Genomic DNA, 13,061 nt, shown 5'->3' with positions numbered 1-13,061 from the left:
CATCCCCTAACCTTGGCTAAAAAGAAATTTCAATCTAATCTTAATTACAAGTTTCTTATTTAATTGATCACATCGATACAAACCATAATTAATTCTTTATATAAAGAGGATTGTTTTTATGGTTTCAGACTTTCAGTAGACTCAAAAAGGATAAGTCTCGAAAACCATTTTCACCCTAACACCAAACATCGTAAATACTACGTACATAGGTTCATTTGTAAACTATAAATTCAAATTTTTATGATTTTTAATTTTTTATGATTTATATTGTAAATACATAAGTTCATTTGTTAATTGTAGTCACGATATTTTCCAACTTTTCGTAATCATACCCTATAATAATCCAAACCAATAGTCTATTCTATTCTACTCTATAGACCACAACAAGAATTAACGTGTGAAGAAGAAGAGGATACAAAATTTCTACAACAAGAAACCAAACGATTCTTTGTCCCTTTGTCCCTACTTCCCTAATCTTTCCTTGAACTAACACTATCTGTACAACAGTTGACTCGACCGAGTTGCACACTTCCACCACTCGCTCGACTCAGCAGGCGCCAATTTCAATCAACCCAATCCAATCCCTCCAAAGATAAGGTTTTTACTCTCTACCCTTCTTCTTCTTCTTCCCCTTCTTTTGCCTCTTTCTCTCTCCTCCATTGTTACACCTCCTTGAAGGAGAGAGAAGGAGATAGCTTTCAATTCGAAAACCCAATAAACCCAGAAAAACCCAGAAGCAGAAGAGCAAATATGACGACATTGCAAGCTTCTCTTTTGTTGAAACCCCCAAATTCTGTCCCTTTAATCCGTTTATCCCCAATTCTTCGTTTTCGCCCTCAATTTTCTCAATCTTTTGCCCTAAATTATTGCATCTCTCGTTCCCGTAAATTCTACATTAATTGTTGCACATTACACCCTCAAAACCCCCACATTAGCTCAAATTCTGACCCAATTGAAAAACCCAGTTCCTCGAATTCTGATTCTTTTCTTGAATTTGATGGTAAAAATGGGGATGATTCTGCCCATGAGCTTGAAAACCCTAGTATTAGCAGTAGTAGTGATAGTGGTAATGAGGAGAGTGTTTTGAGAATTGGGGAGAAAGAAAGTGATGTGGAGAATGAGGGTTTTGTGGGGGAGAAGAAGGGGGAAGAGGGTAAATTGGCAATAGTGGTGTTTTTGGTGGGAGTTTGGGTTAATTTTAAAAAGAAGTTGGAGAATGTTTGGTTATCTGGGTGGTTGAGCTGGTGGCCGTGGCAGCAGGAGAAACGGCTGCAGCGTTTGATCGCCGAGGCCGATGCCAATCCGAATGATGCCGCCTTGCAGAGTTCTTTGCTTGCTGAGCTCAACAAGCATAGGTTGGAATTTGTCATGGGAATAGTAATTATTAAATACTTTGATTTTTTTTAATGTGCCCTTTTTGTTCTTGCTTGAAAATTTGAGGCAATGTGGGTGAATGTGATGAACTGATGATTGTGTATAATTTTTTGGAACTTGTTCAATATATGCATGTTGAATTGATATCTTGCTTATTGTTTTTGGGTATGTGACTAGGTTCTGTCTACTAATTTGGTTTCCATTTGCTTTGAATTGTGACTAGTAGCCAATTGAACAGTTTTTTACTTGCTACTTAGCTAATTTGCTGACAATGCTTAAAGGTTTAGACTTTTGCATCTTGATTCTTGAATGAGCAGAAGCTGTAAAGTATCAAAGGCTGGACCTTTTTAGTAGCAAAGGTTTGTAGATTATATAGAGTTCTTGAAAGTTACCGTTGCTTCTTCATGTTTGTTATGTGTCCGAATACTTATGTTTGGGATCATTAGAGCTGCTTATTCCGAAGTGCCTGAAAATGATAGCTCTACTTGCTACTAATGGGCTTAAAGGCTGAAATTTTGTTTCTTAAAGGTTTTAGAAGTTTATACAGCATTAATGATTTCATCTATTCACCACCTATGGGATTTAGGAAAATTATAATGAACAGTGAAAAGCAAAATAAACTGGTTACAGAGGAGCTCTGCAGCATTGTACCAATTTTGTAATTTGTTTTTGTTTGTAGCTGCTAGGTTATCCTATCTCCTATTCTAAAATAAGAATAGGAAAAAAAAGAAGTGATCTATTTTTTGACTTGTCTTTTCAGCCCTGAATCTGTCATCAAGCGATTTGAACAAAAAGATCTTGCAGTAGATAGTCGAGGTGTCATAGAGTATCTTCGAGCTTTGGTAGCTACGAATGCCATTGCTGAGTACCTTCCTGATGAGCAATCTGGGAAGCCATCCAGTCTTCCTACATTGGTAACATCCTATTCTTTTAAAGTATTATATGCTTTTGTTACATTTCTGATTGTAAAACGCAAATCTTAATATTATCCTACCGCTCTTCTACCTGTCTTTGTGCCACTTCTGAGTTTCTTCCATCTGGTTTTGTCCAGTTAATATATGGATCTTGTAGAACTTAATATGCTGTACAAAGTATCTCCCCAACATATTTTGACAACAAATTTTTAGTGAAGTAATACAAAGTAATTGATGCCAATTAGTGTTTTATCCTCAAATCAATTTACCTGAAAAACAGGTTAACCTTGTCTAGTCCTAAATGCAACAGACCTTCTCTTTTAGTCTTGTGCAAATCTTAGTATCTTACTTCAACTTTTGCTTTTTTTTTTCTAAGTGTTGACCAGGAGCTCTGCTGTACGGACTTTGTTGAAGTGTGATTCATTATGCCTTTTATATTTTCCTTACATCAAAATATGTATGGTAACAGATGCATTAGTTGGACTTTATGAAAAATTTGACCTTAAGCGTGTAATCCTGAATCCTCACATCTGCTTACCTTATTCAGTACAATTACGATATTTATACTCACCAAACTGTAGCATGGTGGACCTCCTCTTCTACCATTGTCTTCATGTCACTTGAGGATTCTTATCTTTTGTTTTAACCAGCTTCTCTGTTGACATTGACACCTTGTTGAAACTTGTTATGTATGCCATTTATGGTTTTTCTCATACATTAAAGTTGTAACTCTATACTAAGGAGTTTGTAGGACTTAAACGAAAAAGGTGCCAATAATTGCATTGCTCTTACATCAATTTGCCCGAAATGAGTTTAATCTTGTGATGCTGAAAGGCCTGAAACTACCAAAATCCAAGCAGCTGCAAGAAGCTGGAATTAGTAGGCTCATTATCTAGCTTAATGCTGATTATTAAGCATATTTCGGTTTCTCTCTTATGGTATAAGCCACATAACTCAGAAGCACTATTGTGCTGGTATGGCCATTGGCTCATTGCTAAAAAGTCTTTGTTATTTTATGAGGTTGCAACTATTTGCAATTCAAATATATAGAGATTTTTATTTTAAAAAAAAAAAAAAAAATTATTTATGACACTTATGTTTTTCTGTTTATCTTAAAATAATGCACTATTCGGCTCTTTGGTTGGAAGTGACAGAATGTGAAACATATTACGTTATTTAGCATCCCCGTCCGGGAAAAATATATATATATGTAGTATCAAATGCATTGCTACAATGAGTATGCCTAAAAATCTACTTGTGTATGCATTGTGTACTTCCTTTTTTTTTATTTATTTATAAATTTACTACTCTATTCTTTTATGAAATTCCATTGTAGCTGGTTATTAACTTTATGATTCATGTCACTTAAATATATATTCTAGCTTACTTCCTATGAACTGCAAGGCTTTACGTAATAAATTTTGATTATACACTGAATTGTATCCAGTTTAGTGTTAATTTGTTATCACCAGTACCTGTTTCTCATCAATCATGATCCTTCTTGTAGCTACAAGAGTTGAAACAACGTGCTTCAGGAAATGCAGAGGAGCTTTCCTTCAACCCTGGAATATCTGAGAAGCAGCCATTACATGTGTTGATGGTAAGGTGGCCTGTTAGATAAATAGTCCTCTTTATGTATGAATTTTTGTTGTTTGAGGGCACTCTGCTATGGAAATTTAGTGAAACTGTACTGAAATTGGAAGTTATTGTCGCACATTGATTCTATTAAAGATTTCAATTGTTATATATATCACGGATGTGAGACCATGATGTGTATCCTGGTCTTGGATGAACATATAGTTTTAAAATTATGAACAAATATGTCAACGATTACAAGCATTTATAATATGCTCATAGTAATTCAATTATATGCCCATTTTCACTCCTGAAGTAAATAAAAAATAATAGAGAAGACGAAAAAGAAAGTGTCTGTGTGTTTTTTAGTTTATTTTTACCACGAACTATATTATTTTTTAAAGATATATATTCATCCTGGACCAGGATGCACATCCTGTTTCAGGACCATGATATACATTAGTTAAATATACTCTATACAATGTTTCTGTTATTAGTCATAACTCTATGGATTTTGTTTATTCAGGTTGATCCTAAGGTGTCCAACAAATCATCTCGTCTTGCACAAGAGCTCTTCTCAACTATCCTCTTTACTATCGCTGTTGGTTTAGTTTGGTACAAGTTCTTTCGTGAGTCTGTTATATGTATCTATGGTCGCTATTTATTGTGTAAAATTCTGCCTTGTGTGCAATCAAATTGATCTGTCCATCTTATGTCAGCTCCTCTTCTGCTTTGACACTGGGTGTTCATGCAATATATTCCTGTCTTGAATTATTTCCATATTGGTATGCTCAGGATAATGGGAGCTACTGCACTTCAGAAGTACATAACTAGCTTAGGTGGTATAGGAACCTCTGGTGTTGGATCAAGTTCTTCTTACTCTACCAAGGAATTGAGTAAAGAAGTTGTTCCAGAAAAGGTATTATCCTTTCCATAACATTTCATCCTACTGTTTGTCTCATTAACACAGTAATATGATCAGTCTTCACTATAGGTTAAAAGAGTCTTATAAGAGTGATTTTTGGGTATTTGATTAATTGTATATGATGGCTACTTGATGCAAGCTCTTCAAGAATGTGATGCAGAAGTATTGTTCTGTTGGGCATAAATTACCCTTTTTAAAAAAAAAATATCATGCATATTTATGAAGTAAAATGGATATTTACAAATTAGAACTTGTAATTTTTGAGTGCTGATTTGCTGGTTTTTGTTCAGAATGTCAAAACTTTTAAGGACGTTAAGGGCTGTGATGATGCAAAACAAGAGCTCGAGGAGGTGGTGGAATACCTCAAAAATCCTGCTAAATTTACTCGCCTTGGAGGGAAGTTGCCAAAGGTCTGTTAGATCTCCAGTTTTGTGTGCATTGAATATGTTGCTTCTCCACTTATAGCCATTAAAATTTTAATATCTACTTGGAGGATCCCTTTTAAAATCTTGGTTATACGTGATGAATTCGAGAATTTTACAGCTTGTGATTTTTCAGTAGCTGATGTGAGTATACACTTAAACGTTGGTACTATTCTTAGTTTTTTTACCTTTCCTCTTGCCCATGCTCTCTGTTACTTTTTTGTTTTGTTTTTTTCTCTATACATATCTGATTCTCATCTTTGCTTACTGCTACTGGTTCTAAACTAACTTTCAAATTCTTCTCTTCTCCTTCTTTCACTGCCTTTTCGTTCCACTACTTTTTTTTAGGGAAATGGTACTTATTGCTATCCCTGTAGTAGTTGGTGGTAATAATGCATATGTCTATAAATTAATTAAATTTCTAGATCCGACTTTCTATTGTTATTGCTGCTCCCTGTAGCAACTTTCCTCTGAGCTAGAAATTTGCCTGTCCATTGCGCCTTGCATCTACATGCTCCATCTTTAATTCCTCCAGCACTCTTTCCAGCCACCTATTGTGCATTCGACTTCCATTCAGAGATCCTACCCTCGACATTATATTGTCTGTGACGTTAACTGTCTTCAAGATCATGCTGTCCTTTGATTGTATGCTTTGTCTAAGTTGCCCCTTTGTCAAAACCTGCCCAGTCCTCCTCCCCTTAGATCATGATCATTTGTACTCTATTCAACTTTTAGTGTCGAACTACATCAATGACTATTCATTGCTAATTTGCTAAACATGCCTCGGTTTTGTTTTGGGAAAAATTTGGCAACATTGAACAAGAAATTTGAGCAGTATCTTGGCATAAAAACAGGAATTGGTTGCCTAGCTAGGGAAGATCTTACTGATAAGATTTTTTGCTTTTGTATTAAACGCAGGGGAAAGATAATTACAACAAGCATTGATTGATCTGCTGTGTTTTAACTTTTTTTTTTTCTTTCACAAATAACAACTCTCATGATAGTTTTATTGGTCAAATATATGATATTTTATATTCTTGTTGTTAAAATTGTTGTTACTACTGTTGGTATTTTACGTATTAGTTGCAACTTGTAGCCTTTACATGAACATCAGAACATGTATTTATAATGAGTCAAAATACTAGAAATTTCTATTTGCCCTCTTTTTTCAGTTTAACAACAATTTGTATCTCTGATGGCAGGGAATTCTTTTGACTGGAGCTCCTGGTACCGGGAAAACATTGCTTGCTAAGGTACTTCTTTCTCAAACCTTTTGGAGCTTCTTGAAAAGGAAATCACATGATCTTAGAATGTTATGTGTTGCCTGCATAATTTAGTTGTGGTGCTTTGGATGGGTGCTTTTGTGTGTGGTTCAAATTGCCGAACCGTATAACCAGCTGAAGCTTTATCCTCAAATGGGCATGTACATAGCAGTTGAGGTGAACTGTTGCTGATCGTGATATCTTGAATAGACTGAATTTTAAATCAATAACAGATATTTCATGCTCATGAGGATGCTTGACACTCGGAAATGAGTAGAACACTTTTTCCCTTCATATTGGGCCAAAATCATGGACAAGTTTCCTATAAATAGGCGAGTTGAACATTTGGATACTTAACCATGTCGGGTATGAGTACCTAAGTTTGAGCAACATTGCTTGACCCTAATTCCTTTTTTTTTTTTTTTTTTTTTTATAACTTGTAAAATTATAAAAGTTGCAACTCTTGAAATTTGTTCATCAAGTATGGAAATAGAAGTTAATCATTGAAATAAAATCAATGTCAAAATCTTAGATCACCTGCTCCGTTAAGTTCACTTAAGAATGAACTTTGTCGTATTTGGAGTAAGGTCTATTGTAGACAAAGGCATTAAGCTTCACATTGATCTCTCTTATGATTAGAGCTTTTCCTGTGCATGTGAAATAGCTACTCATGTAGTCATGTTACCTGAGGACTTTGGCTTATTGTATATTACTTCTCTTTATGTCTAAGGCTGACAACTTGTTAATGCATCTGGAACTTTGAAGGCAATTGCTGGGGAAGCTGGAGTACCATTTTTCTACAGAGCAGGTTCTGAATTTGAGGAGATGTAAGTGTTCTATCTTTGGCTGTTGCTTTTGTGGAAACTACATTTGATACATCCTTGGGTAACACTGACACATCTTGGAAGTAAATTAGAAATTTTTTACAAGTCAATCCATTCTTGTAAATATTCCTATTGTGTACTATGTTTTGTTCTGGAGATCAACCATCTCACAAATTTGTACTGCGACGTAACTGCTCATAAAAGCAAGTTTTAATTGGATTTTTTTCCTAAGTCTTTGTGTGCTCTCCTGAAATTGTCTTCTATCATGTTGTGTGTGCCTTTTGCTACACACTGGATGGATGGTGCTTTGATTCTGGGAATAATCATCCATGTTCTCAAGTTAAATAATATTTTGTCACTGCAGGTTTGTTGGTGTTGGTGCTCGACGAGTGAGGTCTTTATTCCAAGCAGCTAAGAAAAAGGTTAAACGTCAATGATTCACACAATTACTATGCTTTTCTTTCTGTTGATCTTTTGCATTTTAGTAGCTCTCCTTCACAAATTCTTACCCTTTATTGCTATGAGGCCACAGGGGGGGGGGGGGGGGGGGGGAAATCCGTCTACTGAGTGAATATTATGATCCTTGTACTGAGTGAATAAGGTAGATATCTTGCTCATTTAGGATCATTGTCATAGCCCTCAAAGTTAGATTTTTGCTGATTGATCACTATCAGTAGCCTCATTAGTGTTATGTCTTGAAACCCAATGTCTTAGCCTCTTAGGTTGACAGATGCTTCCCTTCCTTTGAATTAAGAAGTTCACTCTAGCCAAACATGAAAGAATTTCTTTGAGGGGAGTTCAGCACAATGAGGATTCCGGGCATTTGATGTGCATTCTCAATATCTATCCTGGGATCCACATAATCTCAAAGTGAACTTAAATATATTACTGTTTCTACAGGCTCCATGCATAATTTTCATTGATGAAATTGATGCCATTGGATCAACTAGAAAACAATGGGAAGGACATACCAAAAAGACCTTGCATCAACTGCTTGTTGAAATGGATGGCTTTGAACAGAATGAGGTACATAATAAAAGTTCACAGTAATAGTGCAATATAAATTATGCAATATGCAGAAATTTCCTTAATTTGATATTTGATGCAGGGCATTATATTGATGGCTGCAACAAACTTGCCTGATATTCTTGATCCAGCTTTGACCAGACCCGGCAGATTTGATAGACATGTAAGTTCCATCATCTTGTTAAAACAACTGAAAGCTACCTTAAGGTATTCTAAGAGGAATAAGTCTAGACTCTAGAAATGTGTTGGCTGTTCTTTAGAGCAAGCAGGGGGCACCCCTTAAACCAAATAGATGTATCTGGAATTCCTTGATTTCTGGCATTTAGACCCAGACTTTGGTTTATTCCCATTTTTTATTAAATTTTGAGTTCATTTTAGGGTTGATCTGGGTATGGTGCTCAACCCTTGTACTAGATTCAGGTACCCCAATATTATCCCAAATGGTCAGAACTGTAATGAATACTTATCATTGTGGTCCCAAGCTAGACAACTTGGGGTACCCGAATGGCCAATTTCACAGCTAACTGTTATAAATTCTGGATACTTGGTTCTGACAGAAGTCACAGAAGTCATGGCCTGCCTTATCAAAGTAAATCTCATTTCGTGAAAACATAAGCCTTATTTAAAAGATCAAATAGTAGTTTTCCGTCTTGTGATGGAAATGTTTGCTAAAATATGTAACAAGGTTTAAGAATAAATGCTCGTCATCAATCAGAACCAATACAGTTCACTAACATGCCTTATTTTAGATTGTTGTTCCCAGTCCAGATGTACAGGGTCGCCAAGATATCCTAGAGCTTTATTTACAGGATAAACCAGTTGCAGATGATGTCGATGTCAAAGCAATTGCTCGGGGTACCCCGGGATTCAATGGGGCAGGTAAATTAAGTTTGTTTTCCATCACACCAAATAATTCCACACGTTTCCAAGTTTTGGATGTCTGGGTCAATTATTCAGACAAATGTTTCCTGTGACTTTTCTACATTACCTTGTGGTACCTCTTCTCCAGATCTGGCTAATTTGGTCAACATAGCCGCCATCAAGGCTGCAGTGGAAGGTGCTGAAAAATTGACATCTTCTCAATTGGAGTTCGCAAAGGACAGAATATTAATGGGTACCGAGCGAAAAACTATGTTCATAACTGAGGATTCCAAAAAGGCGAGTATATTGCTTTTGTGAAATTTGTACCAAAATGGTCATACTAGGAAGATAGTATATCTTGAAGACACTTATAGGAATTAAGTTAATAGGGATGTAATTGGCATTTTTTTTAGAAAATAGATCCTTCTACCGCCTCACTGCAAATGGCCATCTACAAAATCATCTTACATTCACAATTGCGAGTAGTTGCACCTTTTGTATGGGGGGAATAGTGTGATGCTTTTAGCAAAACTCTATGCATAGGCTGTTTAGGGTGGAGCAATCTGGAAGTCTGTGTCAATGATTTACAGTAGACTACAAAATACAAACATGTGCAAAACCACTAAACAAGGACGCCCCTCACTCTAATTGTACTTGAATCACTAAATAATCTATAAGGGACCAAAAATTTTCAGTTTATAAAGAAAATAAGGATTACAGTAATTCTAATGAATGCATATGTAGCACAGAAGAAATGAATAAGCAAGCTATTATCTACTTGCCATGTCTGCAGCTTACTGCATACCACGAGAGTGGCCATGCAATTGTAGCTTTGAACACTGAGGGCGCTCATCCAATCCATAAAGCTACAATTATACCACGTGGATCTGCTTTAGGGATGGTCACACAACTGCCTTCAAATGACGAGACCTCAGTTAGCAAAAGACAACTATTGGCCCGACTTGATGTTTGTATGGGAGGTAGGGTAGCAGAGGAGCTTATATTTGGTCAAGATTACATTACAACTGGAGCCAGTAGTGACCTTAACACGGCGACAGAGCTTGCTCAATATATGGTATGGCTTGGTAAAACTTCTGTTTAGCTATCTTTTTAGAAAGGAAGTTCTGGTCTTAATTTTAATTTTTTTCTGCAAAAAATAAGTTAATACTGAGTATTCATCACATTTAATAAATGCTGGCCCATTGTTTGATTCCCAAGGTAACAAGCTGTGGGATGAGTGATGCAATTGGTCCTGTTCATATCAAAGAAAGGCCAGGTTCAGATATGCAGTCTCGTATTGATGCAGAGGTCAATCTAAGAATTTTAAATTCTCCTATGTAGTTAAGTTGTTAGCGTGATGACTAATACGCTACTGGTTATTGTGCAATAGGTTGTCAAACTCCTTAGAGACGCATATGATCGTGTGAAGGCCTTGCTAAAGAAGGTTAGTTAAAAAAATTCCTTATCAATTAGCTATCTCCCTACTAGTTAAATAAAAAGACAGAACTCGGGATTTCATTAAATAAATAAAAAGGCAGTAAGTTATTTTTTTGGTTTAAGATTTATATACTATGTATTTATATATTTAAATAAATGCAAAATGCCCTGATCGATTTTGAAAATTTTCCAGAGAAACGAATTTCATCTTTTTCGTTTGTGTTTTCCTGCTCTGCTCTTTGGCAAAGTCATCATTGCCTCAATGGTTGGGTGAAATTGATCAACATTATAGTCGTGATGCTGAACCTTCATTTACCATCATTATCGTGTAAAATGTGTGGATTCCATTAACCAGTAGAGACACTTCGACTATTTCCTTGATCTTCTACATTAGCTTAAAAGAAATTTATTGTACTAGTGAAGTTGCTGACATGCTATGGATGGACTTAAAGAGTTTCGGGAATATAATGGAGAAAATTCTCGATACAATAATTTTTTTTACTAATGTAGAAGATCAATGAAAAAGTTGAAATGTCTTTGCCAGCCGATGTAATTCACACATTTTAAACAATAATGATGGTAAACAAAGGTTTGAACATCATGACTATAATGTTGATTCATTTCACCCAACTGTTGAGACAATGATGAATGTGCCAAAGAGTGGAAAAATACAAACGAAGAAGATGAAATTCTTAAGTTTCTTGGGATGATTTTTCAAATTCGGTTAGGGCATTAATTTATAATATGATTATATAAATCTTAAACCAATAAAATAACGTACTATGCTTCGAGTGACCCATACCTTTACTGGCAGTCTAGCACAAGTGCTCAAGATTATTTTACTTTGACTCCCCACTTTAAGTGTAAGACCCATACCTTCACAAGTACTCTAGTCCAAGTAACGTAGCTTCTTTCTTCTTTTAATCTAGATTTATCTTTAACTATGCTGACATTTTTCCAGCATGAGAAGGCATTACATGCTCTAGCTAATGCTCTATTGGAGTATGAGACACTTAGTTCCGAAGACATAAAACGTATTCTTCTTCCATATCGAGAGGAAATCCAGCTGGTGGAGCAGCAAGAACAACAAGAAGGGGAGCTTGTCTTGGTCTAAAAATCAGATACCCTATTATGTGTTATTGAAGAATTATAAAGTGGAGCTGCTGCTTGTGTAGGAACAAGCAGATCGAAGGGCTGACTGCTCGGGCCATCATTGTATATTGTACACTAACATACAACCTTGAAACACTAAGGCAGCTGCAACAATTCCTTTGCTAATGGTCGTCTTTGTTGTATAATCCAATGGGTTTGCCACGCCGATCATCTTTGCAGACCACTTTTACAGAGAACTTCTAGGCTCTCAGCGATTTGGGGCTTTCAGTAAAACTCAGTGTCTAGAGGAAATTCTGTGTAACTTATTATTTTTTCTTTATCTTGATAGATTTATTAGCAGAAATTGTCCATATAGCTGGGTCAGCAAATAATCCTCGCATCTTATACATCCAGACATTCCCAATTATATACGCCATATTCTTCGTATTTCAAAATTTGGTACTTTCATAAATTGAATAAGAAAAAGTCTATTTTGTTATATGAACTGATGTATTATTAATACTCCGTATTATTCAGTTTTTTTTTCATTCTCCGTAGAGGATAGAAGAGAGTATAGATATAGAACATTAAATGTTGTATACTTTTCAGCTTGTACGAGTTTAGAGAAGCTAACCAAGCGACGGATTGCTTTGTTAAAGTAGACAAATGATCATAGTTTTGTCAAATCACTTCTCTTTCAAGTATTCAACGAATAGCGATTTAAAATTCCCCTTGTAAAAAAAGTACCCAAAAATATCTCCTCTTATCTAAAAAATATTGCTGAAATTACGTCAACTACCATTAAAAAAAGGCTTGGGGACCAATTTATTAGGATAAGAAAGTCATTAGACATATTCACTAATACAAATTACATCCCTACCCCTCCTATACGTATAACATTTAGTTTTCTACCAATAACCGTACTCTTAAGGAAAACATTGCGTAAACAATTCTAAATCATCATTTTTGATGTAATTAAAATAAATAAATAAATTCTGTAAACCTTTCCCCCAAAAAAGATCCTTTGGAGATCTAATTAAACAATTGAGATATTCCAAATGTAGTTGAATGGGTAAATTGTAAATAATTGTCTAAGCCTAAGATAGATAGATAGGTAGATTTGTCTAGGAACAGAGTACTCAAACTTATAATAATAATTAATAGTGGATGCCTCTCCATTATCTAAACAAAACAACCTGCTCCTCTGCATCATTCACCTATAAAAAATAAATAAATATCACCCGTCGCTTTTGTTTAGGCTGTTAAGGCGCTTACTCGAACCGAGCTGACCCATATAAGACTTCGGCTCAATAGAGCAATTCTTCTTACCTTACTATATAAAATAATAC

At 35.5% G+C, this 13,061-nt stretch overlaps 1 protein-coding gene across 1 annotated transcript; it reads left to right on the top strand.

The window, feature by feature from the left end:
• The first annotated feature begins 523 nt into the window (after positions 1-523).
• LOC145609294 (ATP-dependent zinc metalloprotease FTSH 11, chloroplastic/mitochondrial-like) lies at positions 524-12,211 on the top strand. The gene is made up of 17 exons (XM_081664812.1): positions 524-1,355; positions 2,135-2,288; positions 3,796-3,888; positions 4,390-4,478; positions 4,659-4,782; positions 5,079-5,198; positions 6,413-6,463; positions 7,238-7,299; positions 7,661-7,718; positions 8,197-8,322; positions 8,405-8,485; positions 9,072-9,201; positions 9,332-9,480; positions 9,977-10,258; positions 10,402-10,491; positions 10,574-10,627; positions 11,582-12,211. Exons 1-17 carry the CDS (start codon positions 751-753, stop codon positions 11,732-11,734), a joined length of 2,421 nt encoding a protein of 806 aa, XP_081520938.1. The 5' UTR covers positions 524-750; the 3' UTR covers positions 11,735-12,211.
• The last annotated feature ends 850 nt before the right edge of the window (positions 12,212-13,061 follow it).

The sequence above is a fragment of the Chenopodium album genome, chromosome 23 (assembly GCF_948465745.1).
Source record: "Chenopodium album chromosome 23, dcCheAlbu1.1, whole genome shotgun sequence".
NCBI classification, from domain to species: domain Eukaryota; kingdom Viridiplantae; phylum Streptophyta; class Magnoliopsida; order Caryophyllales; family Amaranthaceae; genus Chenopodium; species Chenopodium album.
This window is presented reverse-complemented; position numbering and strand designations above follow the sequence as displayed.